Source organism: Rhinatrema bivittatum, chromosome 17, assembly GCF_901001135.1.
Source record: "Rhinatrema bivittatum chromosome 17, aRhiBiv1.1, whole genome shotgun sequence".
NCBI classification, from domain to species: Eukaryota; Metazoa; Chordata; class Amphibia; order Gymnophiona; family Rhinatrematidae; genus Rhinatrema; species Rhinatrema bivittatum.
In genome coordinates, this window is record NC_042631.1 from 35,459,676 (window position 1) to 35,482,655 (window position 22,980).

The 22,980-nt window shown below is 44.5% G+C and overlaps 1 protein-coding gene across 4 annotated transcripts in view; it reads right to left on the reverse strand.

Annotated features, from left to right (window-relative positions):
* Positions 1-369: 369 nt before the first annotated feature.
* TSPAN32 (tetraspanin 32) overlaps positions 370-22,980 on the reverse strand; it is a 61,084-nt gene continuing 38,473 nt past the window's right edge. For 3 of the 4 annotated variants that reach the window (XM_029582933.1, XM_029582935.1, XM_029582932.1), the window contains 3 exons: positions 8,475-8,564; positions 2,794-2,877; positions 370-1,354 (listed from right to left, as the gene is read on the reverse strand). In XM_029582933.1, the coding sequence (XP_029438793.1) occupies positions 1,259-1,354; positions 2,794-2,877; positions 8,475-8,564 (270 nt within the window). In that variant the 3' untranslated portion in view covers positions 370-1,258. The remainder of the gene's footprint in view (positions 1,355-2,793; positions 2,878-8,474; positions 8,565-22,980) is intronic. The other variant, XM_029582934.1, reaches the window with a different exon arrangement.

The following is a 22,980-nucleotide window of genomic DNA, read 5'->3' on the forward strand; positions in this document are numbered from 1 at the left end:
TTTTGCCCATCTTTATTAGCTTTTAATATTCTACTGCTTTTCACTTTTACAGCGCTGTACAAAAACACATAAGAAAGAGAGTTCCTTCTCGGTAGAGCTTACAATCTAAGCAAGACAAACATACAGGGCATATTCTAAAATCATGCTCCATAGTTTTATAACCCCAATGCTCAAAAACAGCATTAGAATAAAACAGCACACAGCATGTTGTTCTAGAAAATTATTTTTATTTAAGGAACAAGTCTCAGCTGCTTTTGAAAATTTTAAAGATTGCGGTGTGCAATTCTATGTAGAAAGATTATAATATAAAAGTTTGAGCGTTTGCTCAAGATTTCAGGGACTATAAAGTAACTGCAAGAGCTCATCATGTCCTTGATTTGTTAAACATTTTATTTTCTTGTTTGTGAACACTTATGTCTTACTGTATACTGAAATAACAATAACAGCACATTCCAAGTCACTGAATGAAATTGCCTTATTTTTTTAATGCGTGTAATGTTTTCAATTTCACAAAGTGATTAAAAGTTTTGATTTTCCTTTCTTTATTCCTGTGTAATCCTGCTGTAATGGTGAATTTCTCAGTGCACATGCTAGAAATATGTTCTCTCTGTTATTCACTTCGGACCTCGCACAGAAACCACATCTTACCTGCCAGCTAACTCTAGGTGACAGTCATGTGATAATATCACATGTCCTTTACCTGCAGTTCTGCAGCCATCTCATACAGCAAATATAGACTGTCAGATTCACCCAACAGTGAAAACGTTACATAATTCTTTCTATTTGCTACACTGTTGATAACATTATCAATTTATATTTACCTATAACTGGATTGTTAAATACTGCCAGTGAAATCAGTAATGAAAGATATTAAAGCCAAGGAGATACAGAAACCATCAGAACTTTATTGCTTGAAGCCCAAAGTTTCTGAAAGTCATTACTCCCTCCTGAGGAAGACAATATTTTGCCATTATTTGGTGCATGTGGCAGTCTACTCTATACTCCTTGCTTTGTGATACTATTCAAAGAAAATACAGAAGGAAATTTGATGATGATGTCTTAACTACTGCCTGCCTCTTGACTTCTTTGGAGGGTAATAGTTCACTTTGTTGATCATATGAGCTTGTCTGAACCAATAAAAAGTATACATATTACCTAATCTTCTATCACCCAGCTAAGAAATGCCTTTAGAAAAATAGCTGCAAATATTAACACTAGCTGCCTAGACCTGGGGAGGCCATGTCCTTGCAGTGACCTACTACTGCGGTGTTAATGTGTATTTGCCTTTTCGGTTCCAGGTGATACCAAAGTGGATGGAGAAGAAGAGGAAGGATGTTAAAACCATTCCACACACCTAGATAGAAAGAAAAGATAGCAATGATGAAAATGGACAGGAACAAAACAAAAATAGTCCCCTGTACTTTAGTTTCAAATAAGATAAATAAAAGCTCTACCAGTCATATCCTTGCTCATGCTATATGTTCGCTAATGGAGAACAAGACACTCTGGACTGCCAGGATCCCAGATAATTTTAACCCGGCTCTTGGCCATATCTAAAGACAGCCAAACAATTTATTCAGCTAACTCAACCCTGGGATGCCCCCAAAATGCCTTCCTCTTATCCAGATAAATATTATCCAGATAAGTGCGATATTCAAAACTTGGCACTTATCGGATAACTCAAAGGTTTTCCAGTTCTTTGATTAGCAACCTCAAAATGTATTTTCTTTGCTCTGCTGTAGTTGGGGGACTTATTAATGTTGCTGTCTCTTGTTTCCCCGTATTTCTGTCATCACTCCCATGGTCTCTCACTTTCCTGTTTCTCCCTTCTTTTCTTACTTTCCAGTCTCCTTTTTTTCTCACGTCCTCTAACCTCTCTTCTCTCTGTGTCACTCCAATTACCCTCCAGTCTATACCTCCAATCATTTCCCTGTTTACTCCTAGAATCACTCATCCAGGCTCTGTCTTCAAATACCTCTCTATACTACTTCCTAGTTAGCTCCTTCATCTTTCTGTGATCAGCTCCTTACCTCCATTACAAGACTATGGTTATGAGCGCCTCTCTGTCATTTCTCCCTCCTGCACCCTACTTTCCTCTTTCTTCTTTTTTTTTTTTTTTTTTTACTATTTCCCCAGTGGTTGTTTTTCCCTCTGCAGCCAAAAGGCAATGAGGGGCTAGAAGTGGAGAGCCTGAAGCTGGGAAGTGAGGAAGAGCGACATCAAGGAAGCATTGTGGAGCTGGCATGAAAGAAGAGAATCAGAGAGTCACAAGGCAGGAGTCACTGAATAAGAAGTATCTTTAGAAGGCAGTAGGACCTCAGTTGAGCCAAATGAGACAGCTAAGAAAAGGTTTGATTTGCTGAGAAAAAAAAAAGCTAAGTGGTTGAAAGCATTCCATAAATGAATAATCAGATATCTGCAGCAGGTAAGCATGAGATTAATTATCATGCATGTAAGCCGCTAAATGTGTGTGGTTCAGAGGTATATAAATCTTAACAACAGTTCTGCATTCACAAGGCAGCTTTCATCTAAATAGCACACAAACCTGCTTTATGATCATAATATCTTGCAAACATATATGATGTAAAATCATGGGTGCAATTGATTTTAAGATTTACCCAGTGCAAGGCAGGTTCTAAGGCAGAGAGGGTGCAGAAAAATGTCATAATAATAATGAAGGATGAGATCCATGCCTGAGCGCCGGCTACTTACTGTATGCCAGTGGCCAAAATCTGCCTCATCCCACCCAAGTTATGAAAGTAGAGCAAAACTCTAGAGATAAAAGCAAGTTACCATAAAGGGCAGTGTGATAAGCAGCAGCCCTGAGACAAAGCTCATATGTTTCTTCAGAAATCCTTCCATGGCCTGCAGGCAGTCCTAAAATGGGACATGAAGTGCATGAGAGTACTGAAGTGATTGAAACTATGCTCTTGCTGCTAACTGTGGCTGCACATTTAGACTCTAGTGCACTTGCACATGGATTCTGATACACACAGAGCCTCAGAATGCACATCCTGGCAATAGTACACTGGTTGGGCACATCTTGCAGTACCAGACTGGGGGTGTTACTTTCTAGATCTCCATTTTATTGCAATAGAACAAAGATACAACTTTTTTAAAAAGTAAATTATTTCTAATACAGTTCACTACTATTGCAAACACAGAGGGAAGGCAAAACTCAAAGATTAGACACTGCTTTTAACAGCCTCTATCAGGCTCCCTAATTCCATTTTAGCAACATTAAAGAAGCATACTGAATCCAAGGAAAAACATCGTCACTTAGACACCCACACTCGTGGTGAACCACTTTGCTCTTATTTCTAGGCTCCACATAAGTGACACACACAGGGCCCCTTTGTAGCAGCTATAAATCATGGAAATGACTAAAGAGCATTCCTTGGGCTAGAGATCCCCACCACCCCTTAACACAGATGTGTAAATTTGAGCCTTCATCAGACACAAATAATGTAATTTCCTTTTCTTTCTTTCTTTGTTTTTTGTATACCGATATTCAACCATGGCCATCACATTGGTTCACATATCTTTAGTGAGGACAGGTTAATCCACAGCAATGGGTTATGCACCAGCAATGGGTTATGCATCAGCTTTGCACCGTCTCCAGCAGATGGAGACGGAGCAAAGCTGACGTCACGGTATATATACCCCTGCACCGGCATCAGCCTGCCAGTATTCTCTGCAAAAGCCAACTGGTGGACAACTAAAGAATACATGATCATTAGCATTAAAACTATCATTCCAACACTCAGTTAACACGAAAACATTGAGTGCAGACAAGGAGTGTAATATCACTAATCTAGGGACCTGGATTTGCCACTTACCAGTAATCCCCGGAGACGCAGCCACTCAGTAGGACAATAGCACTACCATCTAGCAGCCAAGGGCGGAAAAGTGGATTAACCTGTCCTCACTAAAGAAAAGGAAATTATCAAGTATGTAATAATTTCTCCTTTCTTAGCATTTGCATAGGTTAATTCACACCAATGGGATGTATTAAAGCTACTTCAGAACAAGGTGGGAGGCTGATCAACACTGCACATGTGAAGGCTGCATCCTCCCGGCTTGCACATCCAGGCGAAAAAGACAAGTCGTAGCTCAGCAAATCTCGACAGGAGACAACCCTCTAATCTCCGCCCATGACACTGCCTGAGCCTTAGTGGAATGAGCGCTATCCTGACTAGGGAACAGCTGCTGAGCATCCATCTATGACGTGATTGTAATAACCTGTTTAATTCAGCTGGCTGTCGTAGCCCGCGATGCCGGCTCACCCTGTTAACTCCCACCGTGGTCCATCTTCCTGAAAGGTTCAGAAACTACCAATACTTCAAGATATACCGCTTGACACCCAAGGCCCGTTAACAGGCGATATTCATCCACTTCTCTCTCCCTGCCCAGAGTTAGCAGGGATTAATTCTAGTGAAAATCCGAGACCACCTTTGGCCAAAAGGATGAAATAGTTTGTAATGGGACCACTCCAGAAGATACCTGGCAAGACAGAGCCCACAGTTTGGAAACTCTAAGCACAGAACATTGTCCTCTAGTAAGTAACCTCAGGAAGAGGTTATGTAGTGATCTAAAGATGGGACCCGCCAGAATTCCAGAACCAGATTAAGACACCATAAGGGCACTGGCAACCAGAAGGGGGCGTGAAGATGCTTCATCCCATTCAAGGCCGTGCCACAACAGGATGGGCTGATAAGGGTTCACCATTTATTTATTTATTTTATGTATTTATTTATAGACTTTTCTTTGCCGACATTCGTGAGGCACATCATACCGGCTTACATTGAACTGAAAGGAGGAAAATATAATGAACAGAATAACATGTCATAGTTAAACGCAAATGGTGTAAGATATAAATATCGTAAAAACATTCAGAGATTATATATAATAACTTAAAAGAACTAAATAGCTATGGAGGAAAAGGTAGAAAGAAAGAAAGAAAGAAAGAGAAACTTTGTACAAACTAAAATACTGGACCTTGGAATAAGCCTGAGCCGCCATCTGTACCTTTAAGGAATTAAGAGCCAAATCCTTACACAACCCATCCTGAAAAAAACTAAACTGAACAGGATTTTAACCGAATGAGGATGAACCCCTCATTCCTCACACCAACTTTAAAACATTCGCCAAACAAAAACATAAACTAAGGAAGTGAATAACTGTCAAGCTCAAAGCAAGTTGGAAAACACAGCAGTGGGCCACCCATGCTTCAGCAACCGAGCCTTCTCAAAGGCCACATTGTAAGACAAAAATCAAGTCGGATCTTCAAGAAGAATAGGCCTCTGCCATAGCAGATCACTGTGGACCAGTAATCGGAGAGGATATTCCACTAGAAGCCTCCGTAAATCTGATTATCACAGCTTCCTGGGCTAATCTGGCACCACCAGAAGTACCAACCCCGTATGAGCCTTGAATCCTCAAATCATTCTGTCCAACATGAGCCACAGGGAAAAGGCATACAGAAGCTTGCCTTCCAGCCCCTCCTGCATGAGGGCATCAATGCCCGAAAACATCAGATCTCTCCTGGAGCTGAAGAAGCGAGGAACCTTCGCATTGCGCGATGTTGCCAGCAAGCCTAGAAACGGAAGGTCCCGGCAACCCACTATGAGTTAGAACAATTTGTTGTACCATTCCCTTTTTCCTGTATTCAGACTCTCTCTTCTGAGAAAGTCTTTTCCTGCAATGTGTGAGGCTGAGATCTTCTGTAGATGTACTTTCGCCCATTCCATGAATTGGGCTATTTCCTGTGATACTTGCTGGCTCTTAGTTCCTGCCTGTCGATGATGTACACCACCACTGTTGTCGCATTGTCTGACATTATTCGGATCACTTGACCCTGCAAGCGACAGCCAAATCATTAGCATGTCTACTAAACTGCTTCCAGCCAATTGATGCTCCAGAGGTACTCTTCTGTACTGCAATGCCCCTGCGCTTTCAACTCTTGACAGTGAGCCTCCCAACCCTGGAGGCTTGTATCTGTCATGTTTAGTAGCCAGTCCAGTGTTTGTAGGGGAACACCCCTCATTAGATGAGCCACTTGCAACCACCACTTGCAGTCGGATGTTGATCTCCACCGATAACTGAAATTGTATCAAGGAGTTCTGAGATTGTGGATTCCAATGTATAAGCAGTGTGTGCCGAAGAGAATGCAAATGCAACCTTGCCCACAGAACCACCTCTTGGGTGGCTGCCATCAACCTGTCCACCTGAAGATAAGACCACACCACCAGGCGTATTGTTTCTGTTAATAGTTGCACCTGTACTATCAGTTCTGAATGCAGACCCCTGACAGGGTCACCTGTCTTGCTTCGCATTGAAAATGAACACCTAGATACTCCAGTGACTGGAATGGCTGCAGATTGCTCTTGGCCAAGTTCACCCCCAATCTAGTTCCTGCATGAAGGAGATCACCTTACAACAGGGCCTGAAAATTCTTTTTCATAGCGCTTGGCCCAAATTAGCCAATCAACGAGTATAGGTGGAACAGCATGCCATCCTTTTTCAACACTGCCGCTACCAGCTTCATGACCTTAGAGAAGGTTCTGGATACGGTGTCAAAACGGAAGTGTAGCACTCAAAAAGTGATACTGTCACCTCAAAACAGTGAAACGCAGAAAACCGTTAATGCTCCAATTGGATGGGAATATGCAGATACTCCTCTGACAACCCAGAGACTTAATAAACTCTTCCGACTGTACTGTTATTATCAGCGAGTGAAAGATTTTCATGCAGGAATTAATCACTTGCAAAAGCTGATTGACTCCTTTGAGATCCAGAATGGGGTGAAGGAATATCAGCCTGAATTAGCTTGAGACATGGGCCCTGGATCACAGCTAGCAGGCTCAGGAACCTTGACAATGTACACTCCACTGTCTGTCTCTTCTGAGGAGAGCTGCAGGGAGACACCATGAAAATGTCCCAAGGAATGCTGAGAAGCTCCAGAACATAGCCATCTCTTATCACCCAACTGGTCTTGCTCCATCTCCAATAAAAGGAGAGACCAGTGACCCCCTACCTCCTGTTCCTGGGAGTGGGTCGGCACGCCTTCATTGAGGGGTTCAGGTGTGGGGGGCACTACCACTTGAGCCCACGCCCCATATGGGCTGCCTGGAACTAACCTACTCAAAGATCGAGCCCTAAGAAAATTCACTCTTCCTTAGAATCAAAAACATTTGGAAATCCCCAGCATGACATATCGTGCCTGTTGTTAATCCTCCAGTAACCATGGCACCTGGGACTCACCATATTGGCCATTTTGTTTTTTTTTTCACTCCCAAATCAGAGTAATCCTTAAAAGGCCATTTCGACAGAGTAGGCTCTGAATTGTCTCGGCTCCAATTCGTCAGACATAGCTGGCTCTCAACCCAGCTTAGCTTCCGAGATCAGAAGAGATCAGGCTTATCCACGATGGAGAGGCTGTAGAGCACTGCTCCAAATTCAAACCAGACTCATCAACTTCCTGAGAGAGAGCAAGGCATAGCGATCCAACAGCGAGCCACAAGAGGCCATCTACAATTCAATGCCACTGACTTGAGGCCTGCTTAAGAATAGCCTCAATGGTGCTGGCGACACTGAGCAGAAGATAATTCCCTGGGATAGAGCAGGAGATAAATGTAAGAGACAGAATAAGAAGCACTGAGCAGGAGATGAATCATTGAGCTATATTAGCAGAAAGGTAGGTAAAGGACAGACAGCAAGTACTTTTAAGGGAAGATAAACCATTACTGTTATGTTATGCATGTTTGGTTGTAAACCGTTTTGATTAATTCTTTCGAATTGTAAAAGCGGTAAAAGCGGTAAAAGCGGTATATAAACATTTTTAAATAAATAAATTACCATTGTAACAGATATTAATGAAAAGAGCTTTATCAGATGAAAGATCTGAATGTAAGAAATAACTTACAACAATGATTTCTTAGCATTCGGACAGGTTAATCCACACCAGTGGGTTATGCACCAGCAGATGGAGACAGAGCAAAGTTGATGTCACAGTATATTTACCCCTGCACCGGCATCAACCTGCCAGTATTCTCCAGCAGATGATGGATGTGTACCTCCCTACTGGGGATTACTTAAAAAAAAAAAAAATATATATATATCTACCTATCTATCTATATCTGTCTATATAGATAGATAATGAAGGAGGCGTGAGGAAGAAAATGGATTCACCCCACTCTCCTGTGATTATACCTTATGGTCCTCCCTCAGTTGAGTTTTCCTGAGGTGATATCTGAATTTAATCCGCTTTGAGATGCTGAAAAAAAGTGCAAAAAGTGGAATTATAAAAATCTAAAATAAATAAATAAATAAATAAATAAATGAAAATATCACAATTGCTACCCAGGGAATTATCTTCCTTTTGGTGTCTCCAGTGCCCTTCCTTGCCTCTTTGTCACTATTGCTGTTTCCCAAGAAATTATCTTCCTCTCAGTGTCTCCAGTGCCCTTTCTTACCTCTCTTCCATCTGATGTATTTAAAGGACACATCTCCTGATCAGAGTTTTTTTCATGTTTGAACCATGATATCTTCCCACAGCACTGAAACTAAAATAGAGAAACTAAAATTATCAAGATGACATTTCTTGGATAGTATGCTTATGTAATTTATTTTTCTACTTACATTGTTTAGTTACATATTACATCCCTCCCGGTATTAACCATTAATGGAAGCAGGATCAAAAGAGGAAATGAAACATTCATTTCATTTATAAAAATGCTATATTCCACACATTACTTTGATAGTTCATGGCAGAATACGGTATTATACATCCATAATCATAAACAAAAAACAAACAATAAAAATGCAAGACAAGCAATAAAATGCAGGATAAGAAAACAAGTCATAAAAAATGCAAGACAAGAAAATTATTTACTGTAATAATCCATAATAGGTAAGCAAAAATAAGCAATCCTGTTTCACTGGGCCTTGAATGCTGAAGTGAACAAGTATGTTTTGAGTTTTCTTAAATGATTTTAAAATGGGCGTTAATCATATTTGCTCTGGTTATGAATTCTAAAAGTGCGGGCCTAGATGGATATTGTTCTGTTTCTGGTTATGTCTAGTCTATCTATTTTAATTGTTGTAATTTTAAGTAGATTTTTATTAGCTGAACGTAGTTGCCTGGAAGGCAAAGAGTGGAGCTTAACCAATCTATTGATTCTTTGTGGATGATATTGTAGATGTCTGTTAAACTTTTATACTGGACTCTCCACTTTACTGGTAACCAATGTAGTGCTGAGAGTACTGGTGTGATGTAGTTGCATGATTTAGTGTCAGTAAGTATTCTGGTGGACAAATTTTGTATAAGCTGACGTGGATGAATTACACTTGTAGGGAGGCCAAGGTTTAGAGAATTACAGTAATCAAAGGGACTTAATACAAGAGCTGGTAAAATGGATCTGAAGTACTGGGGTTTCAGAAAAGGTTTAATGTGCCTCAGCATTCATAGTTTATAAAGGGAAGATTTGACCACCTATGAAATGTGGTTTTTTATTGACAGATTGGTGTCAAGTATTACACCAAGATTTCTGGTTGTTTCCTTGATGTTCAGTTGTTGATTTAAAAAGATAATGTCGTTGGAGTTGTATTAAGTAAGTGGAGACCTAACTGCTGACAGCAGCAGTATTTCATTTTTTTAAATATTTAATTGGAGTCTATAATGTTCTAACCATCTTTTAACAGAATTTAGGAATAGACTTATTAAATTGAGAGTAAGAGTCCAAGCAGTACACAGTTTGAAAAATTGAATGTCATCTGCGTAAATATTATAGTTAGCTCCTAAGCAGGAAATATTTGGCTAAATATAGATTAAATAGCATGGCAGACAGAGCAGACCCTTGGGGAACACTAGAATTAATGTTAAACCAATCTGAAACTACTTCTCCAAACCTACTGGGTCATTTAACAAAATGCATAGAGCTTTATCGCGCGTGTTAACGCCATAACGCGCGAGATAAACACCGCAATGCAAAATGCATATGCAAATTAAAATTGAGTAATTGAGTGGGCAGAATTTGGGTGGAGTAAATGGAAATGAAGGACTCCTAGCACAGAATGTGATACAGTAACACACACTAACATGGGATTTAATGTTGGAAATAACTACCGTATTTTTCGCTCCATAAGACGCACTTTTTTTCCCCCAAAGGTGGGGGGAAAATGTATGTGCGTCTTATGGAGCGAATATAAAAAAAAAACCAAACAAAAATCTAACAATCACCCCCCCCCCCCGACTCCCCCAAGACCTGCCGAATTAATTTCCTGCAACCCCCCACCCTCCTGACCCCCCCAAGACCTGACAAACGTCCCTGGTGGTCCAGCGGGGGTCCAGGAGCGGTCCGGGAACGATCTCCTGGGCGTGAGCCGTCGGCTGCCAGTAAACAAAATGGCGCCGACGGCCCTATGCCCTCACTATGTCACTGAGACCGACCGCTGCTATTGGTCGGTCTCAGTGACATAGTGAGGGCATAGGGCCGTCGGCGCCATTTTGTTTACTGGCAGCCGACGGCTCACGCCCAGGAGATCGTTCCCGGACCGCTCCTGGACACCCGCTGGACCACCAGGGACGTTTGGCAGGTCTTGGGGGGGTCAGGAGGGTGGGGGGTTGCAGGAAATTAATTCGGCAGGTCTTGGGGGGGTCAGGAGGGTGGGGGGTTGCAGGAAATTAATTCGGCAGGTCTTGGGGGGGTCAGGGGGGTGGAGGTTGTTAATTTAAAGGGTTTGGGGGTTCCCACAGAAAGAAAAATTTTCTGATCTGGGGAGTGGACCGAAATGGCCCTCCCCAGACCCGAAAACAAAATGGGGAGAAAAAAAAAAACTATGCACTCCCCTAATTTGCTCCATAAGACGCCCAGACGCAGAGCCGGTTTAGCACAATTTTTTTTTTTTTAATTTTCCCCCTCTGAATCCTAGGTGCGTCTTATGGTCAGGTGCGTCTTATGGAGCGAAAAATACGGTACATCTTTTTTTTTTGTGCAGTATGGTAAAAAAATTATTTATCACGCTCCCGTGGCTGATATCGCAGATATTATCACAGCGATTATCACGTGCGATAAAAAGAGGTACTCTAATGGACACATTTACCAGACCTTCCTGGCCCAATAAAATCACCTGTTCTTACCTGGCCTAGCTTCCTAAAGCCATAATGTTTGTGGCAAGTTTAATTGTTGGGAGATACTGGATGCTTTGGGAGGCTCGCTGCAAACAACAACAACAACAACCTCAAGAAGAGACGAGGACAGTTCCAAGCCCTTCTAGGGAAGTCCCTGCATCAGAGGCAGAGCCCCCTGGCCCTGCACGGTTGAGGACCAGAACAGCATCTGGCACGCAGGTGGCCACTGCGGAGAAGATACAGGGAACACATCTTTCCTCCATGAGCATCCTTGCTGGGCATGCCAAAAGATTATGTAGGTATTGCCTCAGCTCTCGGGCTATCCTGGAATTATATGAAGAAATCCAAGAGGATCTGGCTCTCGTCATGGAAAGGTCCCACGCTGTGCCCAGCCTCACCAAACTGTTGGCCACCCTGCATTTCATGGCAAGCAGCTCCTTCTAAACGACAGTAGGGGTCATGGGGGGAATGTGACAAACCACTTTTTCCCACTGTCTGGACCAGGTCATAACAGCTGTCTCTGACTGTATTAATCACTACATAGCATTTCCTCGGGATAGGCAGGACTTGATGGACTTGAAGAGAGGCTTTTATGCCTTCGCAAACTTTTCCATTATTCTGGGAGCTATCAATTGCACTTATGTGGCCATCATTCCACCCCTTGACAGGGAGGAGATGTGGTGGGCAGGTACCCGGGAGCCGCACACAATTCTTTTATACTTAGGCAGATTTTGAAAGATGGCCTGTAGGGTGACGGTTGGCTCATAGGTAAGAGAGATGCTTCTTTTTCTATTCCATCTCTGGCTATGTGTTTGTGGCAAACGGCACAGACATGGGGGATGGCTGTGTGGGATGTAACAGCATTGCTGCCATGACAAGCCATTTATTTTATTTTATTTATTTATTTTGGGTTTTTATATACCGGCATTCGAGAACGCAGTCCCATCATGCTGGTTCACATAGAACAGGGGTGCATCGTAAACATAAACTAAAAACAGTGGTGCGGAAAATGCAGTTACATATAACAGGGAGATTGGAACTTGGCAGAGAAAGAAGAGAAAGGACAGGTTATTAATTCAAACATGTAAACAATAATGGAGATGGTTAAGCCATGATTAAACCATTCCTAAAAAATAAAACAGGCAGAACTGACAATTGGGACAATTATAGATCTATATCCAACTTGCCTTTTATCACTAAAGTCCTTGAAAAAGCAGTGTTACTCCAACTAGAAAACCACCTAGAAGACAATAATATTCTATATCCAAACTACTTTGGATTCAGAAAATATAGTTCAACAGAAACTTTACTCATTTCTTTAACAGACCCTGTACTACAGGGGTTTGACAATAATGAATCTTATATCCTGGTTCTAATTGATTTGATAGCAGCCTTCGACACATTGGACCATATCCTGCTATGTCATCAGTTCAGAACAATTGGAAGAGATGGAAATGTTATCAAATGGTTCTCTTCCTTCCTAGCAGATAGGACATTCGAAGTCAAACTGGGCAATCACATATCTGACACCTTCCCAATCGATACAGGTGTCCCCCAGGGTTCAGCACTCTTGGCAACACTATTCAACATTTATATGCTGCCTCTGTGTACATTATTAGCTTGTTATGGTTATTGGTGTTTGGGTGGATCCTTGGACACTGTGGCAGCTGACCACGCCCACTGGGGGGCAGTCCCGTGAGGGACCACAGTGTCAGGCTAAACTCCAGACAGACAAACACAGATTTAAGAACATAAGAACATAAGAATATGCCATACTGGGTCAGACCAAGGGTTCATCAAGCCCAGCATCCTGTTTCCAACAGTGGCCAATCCAGGCCATAAGAACCTGGCAAGTACCCAAAAACTAAGTCTATTCCATGTTACCATTGCTAATAATAGCGGTGGTTATTATATAAGTCAACTTAATTAATAGCAGGTAATGGACTTCTCGTCCAAGAACTTATCCAATCCTTTTTTAAACACAGCTACACTAACTGCACTAACCACATCCTCTGGCAACAAATTCCAGAGTTTAATTGTGCGTTGAGTGAAAAAGAACTTTCTCCGATTAGTTTTAAATGTGCCACATGCTAACTTCATGGAGTGCCCCCTAGTCTTTCTATTATCCGAAAGAGTAAAAAACCAATTCACATCTACCCGTTCTAGACCTCTCATGATTTTAAATACCTCTATCATATCCCCCCTCAGCCGTCTCTTCTCCAAGCTGAAAAGTCCTAACCTCTTTAGTCTTTCCTCATAGGGGAGCTGTTCCATTCCCCTTATCATTTTGGTAGCCTTCTCTGTACCTTCTCCATCGCAATTATATCTTTTTTGAGATGCGGCGACCAGAATTGTACACAATATTCAAGGTGAGGTCTCACCATGGAGCGATACAGAGGCATTATGACATTTTCCGTTTTATTCACCATTCCCTTTCTAATAATTCCCAACATTCTGTTTGCTTTTTTGACTGCCGCAGCACACTGAACCGACGATTTCAATGTGTTATCCACTATGACGCCTAGATCTCTTTCTTGGGTAGTAGCACCTAATATGGAACCTAACATTGTGTAACTATAGCAGGGTTATTTTTCCCTATATGCATCACCTTGCACTTGTCCACATTAAATTTCATCTGCCATTTAGATGCCCAATTTTCCAGCCTCACAAGGTCTTCCTGCAATTTATCACAATCTGCTTGTGATTTAACTACTCTGAACAATTTTGTGTCAACTGCAAATTTGATTACATCACTCGTCGTATTTCTTTCCAGATCATTTATAAATATATTGAAAAGGAAGAGTCCCAGTACAGATCCCTGAGGCACTCCACTGCCCACTCCCTTCCACTGAGAAAATTGTCCATTTAATCCTACTCTCTGTTTCCTGTTTTTTAGCCAGTTTGTAATCCACGAAAGGACATCGCCACCTATCCCATGACTTTTTACTTTTCCTAGAAGCCTCTCATGAGGAACTTTGTCAAATGCCTTCTGAAAATCCAAGTACACTACATCTACCGGTTCACCTTTATCCACATGTTTATTAACTCCTTCAAAAAAGTGAAGCAGATTTGTGAGGCAAGTCTTGCCTTGGGTAAAGCCATGCTGACTTTGTTCCATTAAACCATGTCTTTCTATATGTTCTGTGATTTTGATGTTTAGAACACTTTCCACTATTTTTCCTGGCACTGAAGTCAGGCTAACCGGTCTGTAATTTCCCGGATTTCCCCTGGAGCCCTTTTTAAATATGGGGGTTACATTAGCTATCCTCCAGTCTTTTATCAAACAGCATACGGAACCTCCAGAGGTGGCAGTAGTGAGTAGTGGTTGTAGACTCTCACAGAACGCTGGAAATGGATCCTCTGTAAGCAGTGCTGTAGTGGAAAGAGACTGAGTGTTATGAACACACAGTAGAATTAGCATTCAGAGTCCCAAGTAAAATAGGAGAGCTCTAAGACAGGGAGAGCAGGCCCTTGAGGAGCAAGTATCTGATCCCTTAGAGCAGAGAGACTTGGTAGCTTGTACTCACTAGCAGTAGCAGAGATTCTACTAGATGAGAGGTCTGGCACTGGAGCAGAGGGCAGGCCCTTGAGGAGCGAGTACCTGATTCCGGCGAAGCTGTACTGTAGAGAGAGAAGTTTCTTTTACTCACAGATGGTGACTGTAGTTAGTTCTTCCAAGTAGAAGGTAGAAGTTGCAGGCAGCGACACAGGGAACATGGGCCCTCGAGGAGCGAGTACTGGTTTCCTGATAGCACCTGAAAGAAGCAGAGAAGCCCCCGAGGAGCGGGTACCCCGTTAGTGACCCCAAAGAGTAGTAAGAGTTCCAGTAGAGCTGGAGTGGCACAGTAGCTTAGGAACGGAGAGCAAATCCCATCCATAAGAGTTCCGGCTGCTAACTCAATGAGCTAGCAAATGTAGTAGGTAGATATACCCTGGAGTCATGACGTCAGAACAGGAGGACACCCCTGAGGTTCGCACCAACCTGGAAATAAAGACGAGGGCGGCGTGTGCGCGCGCACGCCCTAGAGGTACCTTGAAGGAGCATGGCGGGAGGCAGCACCAAAGCTGGTCCGGGGACACTGGAGAGGTCGGCAAGCAGATGCCTTGGCGGCCATTAGTCCAAGGTGAGCGGGAGGAGCCGCAAGTAGAGAGAGGTAGGCGGGGCGAAGCCATCGAAGACTGACGGATGCAACATAGCTAAACTAGGAATCGACTTCTTCTTATACGCAGATAACATACAATTCTACATCCCATTCAACAAATCATTTGAAAAACTGCATCGACTCTGTCAACATACATGAAGGCAATACAACAAGAACTATCTCAGCTGAAACTAACACTAAACACAAAAAAAACCCCTGAAATCGTGTGGCTAAGGAAAAGCTCCTCTATTGTCAAATCGCCACCCCTTGACCTGGGTAATTTTAATGTTACACCCGCAAATCAAATACGGGACCTAAGAATATAGATTGATGAGAACTTTACAATGAAAAAGCTCATAAGCAAATGAATTAAAACAGGATACTCCAAGCTGAGAATTTTACATCGGCTGAAACCATTACTAACTTTACAAGACTTCTGTACTGTTTTACAAACATTAATATTCTCAAACATAGATTACTGCAACTCCCTTTTACTAGGCCTACCTTCAGGACTATTAAAACCACTACAGTTGTTACAAAATGCCTCAGCAAGACTTTTATTAGGGACAAGGAAATTTGACACATCACCCCCTTGCTGATAGCACTGCACTGGCTACCAGTACAATCCAGAATTCATTATAAAGTATTAACACTAATTTTTAATATCATCAACGACATAAACCCCTGCTTAATAGGAGTGACACTTCAACCATACACACTGCAAGCCTTAAGATTGCAAAACAAAGAACTATTAACTGTGTCTACAATGCGGAGCACACATATAACACAAATAAGAAACTGAATGTTTTCCATTGCGGGCCCCAAGTTGTGGAATTCTCTACCAGAGACATTAAGTCTGATAACAGAAAGAAAGAGATTCAAATGTGAACTGAAAACATGACTCTTCAGAAATGCTTATGAATTAACTATCATATTGCCGATAAGTTCACTTTCAATAATCATAGATAATGTTAGTAGAATAAGCAATAAGCTATGAACGATGTAAAGTGTATTATGACAACTTACTGACTAATACATGAAGGATATTGAAATGGCACTAATGGATTACAAATTACTGTCATAGCCCCCTAGTTAACATGTTTTTGATGTGTTGACCTGGAATATGTATTTGTTGTTGTGTTGACCCAGGATTTGAATGCTGACCTAGAATATGATTGTTGCTTTTGTAAACCATTGTGATCTTCCTTTGGAACAATGGTATATAAAATGCCTAAATAAATAAATAAAATAAATATCTGACAATATGTCTCCTGACATACAAGGGTCGCAACAAACAATACGCCTCTACATCTCGCTCTCTGTCAAAGGATGGCAGGGAGATAGCAAATGTTGCTTACCTGATGTAACAGGTGTTCTCACAGGACAGCAGGATGTTAGTCCTCACAAATGGGTGACATCGAGGATGGAGCCCACCACGGAAAACTTCTGTCAAAGTTTAAACAGAACTTTGACTGGCCCCTACTGGGCATGCCCAGCAAGGCACTGACCCTGCAGCCAGCAGGGGTCTCCCTTCAGTCTGATTTTCAAAGCTACAGGCAGTGCCTAGAAAGTAAAAATAAAACGAACCCAACACCGCGGGGAGGCGGGCGGGTTTCGTGAGGACTAACATCCTGCTGTCCTGTGAGAACACCTGTTACATCAGGTAAGCAACATTTGCTTTCTCACAGGACAAGCAGGATGGTTGTCCTCACAAATGGGTGAGTACCGAGCTGAGGATGTCCCGACCTGCACCAAATGTACCCAACGGTGTGCAGCAGGCACAACAACTGAGGAGAAATTTGGGAAAGGGCATCCGCACCCTACCGGGTAGGTGGAAGGGTGTTGGTACATCAGGTTGGAAAAAGGTTACGCAAGACAGACTGGCCGAAGATGGAGTCCTGTCTTCCAGCCTTGTCCAAATAATGGGCTGCAAAAGTATGGAGAGAACTCCAGGTTGCAGCTTTGCAGATATCAGGAAGCGGCACCGATCGAAGGTGTGCCACTGACGTCGCCATGGCCCTCACAGAGTGTGCTTTAACATGGTCTTGAAAAGGAATGCCAGCTTGCTCATAGCAAAAAGAAATGCAGTCCGCCAACCAGGAAGAAAGAGCCTGCTTACCCACAGGTTGTCCCAACTTATTAGGATGGAAAGAGACGAATAATTGAGTGCTCTTCCTGTGGGAAACTGTACGGTCTAGGTAAAAAGCTAGAGCCCGTTTACAGTCTAGGGTATGCAGGGTCTGCTCTCCAGAGTTTGAGTGGGGCCTGGGAAAAAAGATAGGTAGTACGATAGATTGATTGATATGAAACTCCGAAACTACCTTAGGTAAAAATTTAGGGTGAGTGCGGAGTACCGCCCGGTCCTGCAGGAGCTTAGTGTAAGACGGATAGGTAACTAGGGCCTGTAATTCCCTAATCCTGCGAGCTGAAGTAACAGCCAAAAGGAATAACACTTTCCAAGTGAGATATTTCAAGTCACAGGAGTGCAGAGGTTCGAAAGGAGGTTTCATTAGACGACCAAGAACCAGGTTAAGGTCCCAGGATGGGGCCGGAGGATGCAAGGGTGGCTTTAGATGGAGTAAGCCCTTAAGAAAGCGTGTTACTAGGGGTTGCACTGAAATAGGATTACCCCCAATACCCTTATGGAAGGCGGCTACCACACTGACATGCATTCTGATAGAAGAGGTTTTAAGACCTGATTCAGAGAGATGCCATAAATAGTCCAAGAATTTGGAGATTGGACAGGAAAGGGGATCAAGGGACTGAGAAGTGCACCATGATGTGTACCTTTTCCATTTGTATGAGTAAGACTTTCTTGTGGAAGGCTTTCGTGAAGCTATCAGGACTCGAGAAACGGAATCTGAAAGGTTAAATGGTTGAAGGACTAACCTTTCAACATCCATGCCGTCAGGGACAAGGCTTGGAGGCTGGGATGGAGGAGGCATCCGTCGTTTTGAGTGAGCAGATGCGGGTCCTTTCCCAGAGGAATGTGCCTGCGGATGGAGAGATCCTGGAGTATTGGAAACCATACTTGGCGTGGCCAGTAAGGTGCTATCAGGATCATGGTTCCTCCGTCCTGGCGTAGCTTCACGAGAGTCTTTGACACAAGAGGGAGTGGAGGGAATGCATAGAGCAGACCGGTTGTCCACTTGAGGGAGAATGCATCCCTCGGCCGAGAGTGCTGGCTCTGAATGAGAGAGCAGTAATCGTCCACTTTGTGGTTCTGAGGGGACGCAAAGAGGTCTATGCGGGGAGAACCCCACTTGTGAAACAGAGAGGTCGCTACCAGAGGATCGAGTGACCACTCGTGTGGGTGGAAGACACGGCTCAGCTGGTCTGCCAATACATTGTCTACTCCCGGCAGGTAAGTGGCCCTGAGGTACATGGAGTGGGAGAGGGCTTCTGCCCAGATCTGCGCAGCTTCCTGACACAGAAGGAAGGAGCCTGTGCCTCCCTGCTTGTTTATGTACCACATGGCCACTTGGTTGTCCGTCTGGATTAAGATTATCTGATGAAAGAGATGATCTTTGAAAGTGCGGAGCGCATAGCGGATTGCTCGAAGTTCCAGGAAATTGATCTGGTGTTCGGCTTCCTCTTTGGACCATAACCCTTGGGTTTGAAAGTCGTCCACATGGGCTCCCCAACCGATGTGAGAAGCGTCGGTGGTTAGGATTACTTGCGGATCCGGTGGAAGAAAAGGTAAGCCCTGAAGGAGGTTGACCTGAGTCGTCCACCAGGTTAAGGATAGGCGCAGCGCTTGTGTGACTGTGACTATGGAGGACAGAGGCTGAAAAGCTTGAATCCATTGGTGTCGTAGAGTCCATTGTGTTACTCTCATGGCTAGTCGGGTCATGGGAGTGACTTGAACCGAGGATGCCATGTGTCCTAGGAGAATGAGGAACTGGCGAGCCGTGGCAGTGTTCTGAGACTGGAGCTGGCGAGCCAGGGACATTAGGGTGTGGACCCTCTGAAGAGGAAGGTAAGCCTTTGCCTGTAAGGTGTCCAAGTCTGCTCCAATGAAGAATAAGGTTTGAGACGGGACTAAGCAAGATTTCTCGTAATTGACAAGAAACCCTAAGGAAAGGAGTGTTTGAATTGTCAATTTTAGGGAGGATTGAGCTATCTGTTGGGTGGAGGCCCTGATTAGCCAATCGTCCAGGTAGGGGTAGACGTGGACACCTTCCTTCCTTAAGAATGCTGCTACCACTACGAGACATTTGGTAAAGACTCGTGGGGCAGAAGCCAGACCGAAAGGTAGGACACGGTATTGATAATGGTCGTGGCCTACGAGAAACCGCAGATATTTGCGATGGGATTGTGTGATCGCAATGTGGGTATAAGCGTCCTTGAGGTCGAGAGAGCACAGCCAATCCCCTCTTTGTAGCAGAGGGAGCAGCGCGCCTAGGGTTACCATTTTGAACTTCTCTTTTTGAAGGTATTTGTTGAGGGCTCGAAGGTCCAAAATTGGACGTAGTCCCCCTGATTTCTTTGGTATTAGGAAGTATCTGGAATAGAATCCCTTGCCTCGTTGAGAGGGAGGAACGGGTTCTATAGCATTTGATTGCAGAAGAAGAGACACTTCCTGTTGTAATTGAGCCAAATGGGTGGATAGACTCCACGCTTGAAGAGGCGGGGAGTCTGCCGGAAGAGTTATGAAGTTGAGGTGGTAACCCTGTGCGATAATTGTTAGCACCCACTGATCTGAGGTGATCTGCAACCAAGGTTGTAGAAAATGGTACAGTCGACCTCCTACAGGAATGTCTGGAAGAGGGGTTTGGCATGTGTTCTCTACAGGGGAGTCAAAGGCCAACCGCAGGCCCAGGAGGAGGGGCTACAGTAGGCCTTTGTTTCCTAGGCTGACGCGGCTGAGGCCTAGTAGAGGATCGAGCTGGACGAGGCCTGGCCGATGGAGGGTAGTAACGGCGTGGCCAAAAGAACGACTTCTTAGAGTCCTTCTTAAGTGGTTGTTTGGAGGAAACCTCAGACGGAACAGAAGAAAGTTGTTTCAACGTCTCGTGGTGATCTTTCAATTCAGCTACTATTTGCTGAATTTGTTCTCCAAACAAATTGTCCCCTAAGCAGGGTAAATCCGCTAAACGATCCTGGACCTCTGGGCGAAGGTTGGATGACTTTAACCAAGCCCAACGTCTGGCCGAGATGGCAGTAGCTGAAACCTTTGTGGAGGCATCGAAGATGTCATAAGCCATTCTGATCTCGTGCTTCCCCGCTTCAAACCCCTTGTTAAGAAGGGTCTGAAGCTGTGGCTGGTATTGGTCAGGTAATGTGTCAGCAAAATCTTGCATCTGTTTAAGGATGGCTCTGTTATATTGCGTCATGTAGAGTTGATATGAGGCTATGCGAGAAATCAGCATAGCTCCATGGTACACTTTCCGTCCCACACTGTCTAGGAATTTATTGTCCTTGACCGGCGGAGTGGAGGAGTGTGGCTTGAGACGCTTGGCTTTTCTTTGTGCGGACTCCACCACAACAGAGCGATGATCCAGTTGAGGCTTTTGAAAGCCTGGTGCTGACTGGACGAGGTATGTAGAGTCAGCCTTCTTGTTAACTGGTGATACAGATGAAGGAGATTCCCAGTTTTTCTTTAAGAGATCGAGAAACACCTGGTGAATGGGGATGGAAGCGATGATTTTTGGAGCGTCCAAAAATTGAAGCAGTTCCATCATCTGGTGTCTGTCATCGGTCTCAGATTGCAGCTGAAAAGGTACAATTTCGGACATCTCCTTAACAAAATTAATAAAGGAGAGATCCTCTGGAGGAGATCTTTTTCTACTCTCTGTAGGAGAAGGCGGTGATGGTAAATCTGTGTCAGAAGATGTATCATCACCCCAGGTATCATAGGGATCACTTGGGGGTTGAAGCCCCGATGGACCTGGTTGAGGATCCGAAGGCATCGAAGGAAACCTTGGAGGAACCGGTGGTACAATCGGTACTGGGAACGGCATCGAGGGTTTCGGTGCTGCCGATGGAGTCGGTGCCGGTCTTGGAACCGATGGAGCCAAAGGATAAATCGGTGGAGATATACGAGAAGGCACCGATGGGACCACCCCGGAAGGGGGAATCAGGAACGGTGTTTCTCCCGCCGATGAAAATCCAGTCGGAGACGATGGCGCTGTCGGTGCTACTGGAATTATCGATGGGAGGGCATGTACAAGTGCCTCCATACGTTGTAGTAGCGGTGCCAGCGCTTCCACCAAAGGTTCGGTGGTCGGTTCCTTCCTCGGTGGCGGAGTCGGTGCCGGGGTCGATGCCGGTGGCGGTGCCGGAATCGGTGCCGGAGACGGTGCCAATGGAGGTTGGAATCTTTGCATCGCTTTCTCGATGGCCTCCTGGACCAGCCGGTCCAGTTCTGCCCGGAGACCAGGGGTAACAATACCCGGCTCGACGGGAGAGGGAGGCTGAGGCAGAGCCGGAGGGACCACCGTAACCGGTGGGATCACGGCTCCCACACCCCGAGAGGGTGAGGGTTTCCTCGATGCCTGCGAACAAGACGTGGACGGTGCCAAGTCTGATCGAGGCCTCTTAGTCGGTGGCTCGGCTTGTTCAGAGGTCGATGACTGTGGATCCTCGACAGGCCGAGACTTGTGCCGTCGATGGCGATGCTTGTCCTTCCGGTCTCCTCGCCCATCCGGGGAGGGGACAGGAGTCGACGGCCGAGAAGTCATCAATGGTGGACGGTCACCGGGGGGTTGACGATGGTGGTGCAACTTCGACGGTGCCGGTTCCGATGACGTCGATGCTATCGATGGCGTTGGGGTGGGTGCATGGAAGAGGAGCCCCATCTTCTCCATCCTGGCTTTGCGACCCTTAGGTGTCATTAGGGCACATTTGGTGCAAGTCAGGACATCATGCTCACTACCCAAACACAAAACACAAACCCTATGGGGGTCTGTGATTGACATAGTCCGGGTACAATCCGGGCATCGACGGAACCCCGTCGCCATGGCTTAAGGCCAAATTTAGTCGCGGGCTCGGTAATTGCCAACAGGCCTCGAGGGCCAAATTCGACGGTAGTCGAAGAAAAAAGGCAAAAAACTTACCGGTTTCCGCGGAGGTGACAAAAATTTGTCGAAGGGAGACCCCTGAGGGGCAAATTTTCTTCGGAAAGAAAAATACCGAATTCCTGTCAGGAACGTGGTAAGAGAGCTCCTTTCACCGAGTGGCAACTGCTGCGCGGAAAAAAGAAGACTGAAGGGAGACCCCTGCTGGCTGCAGGGTCAGTGCCTTGCTGGGCATGCCCAGTAGGGGCCAGTCAAAGTTCTGTTTAAACTTTCACAGAAGTTTTCCATGGTGGGCTCCATCCTCGATGTCACCCATTTGTGAGGACAACCATCCTGCTTGTCCTGTGAGAAGGACTGATTCAAGTGAAACTCAGTGACCACCGTTGATAAAAAGGAAGGAACAGTATGCAGCTCTACTGCCCCTGGAGTCACCTGGAGAAACAGTTCCCGGCAAGACAGGGCCTGCAGTTCAGAAACCTTATGCATAGAACAAATGCCCACCAGAAATACCGTCTTCAAGGTCAACAACCGCAAGGAGAGTATGCAGTGATCTAAATGTAGGGCCTGCCAAGAAGTCTGATACCAAATTAAGGGGGTCATTTTCAAAGGTTTATTGTGTGTGATAGCATTCTGGGGACGGAGTCGGGGCGGCGAGGAGGCGGACTCAGCGGTGTCTTCGCTGGCGGCG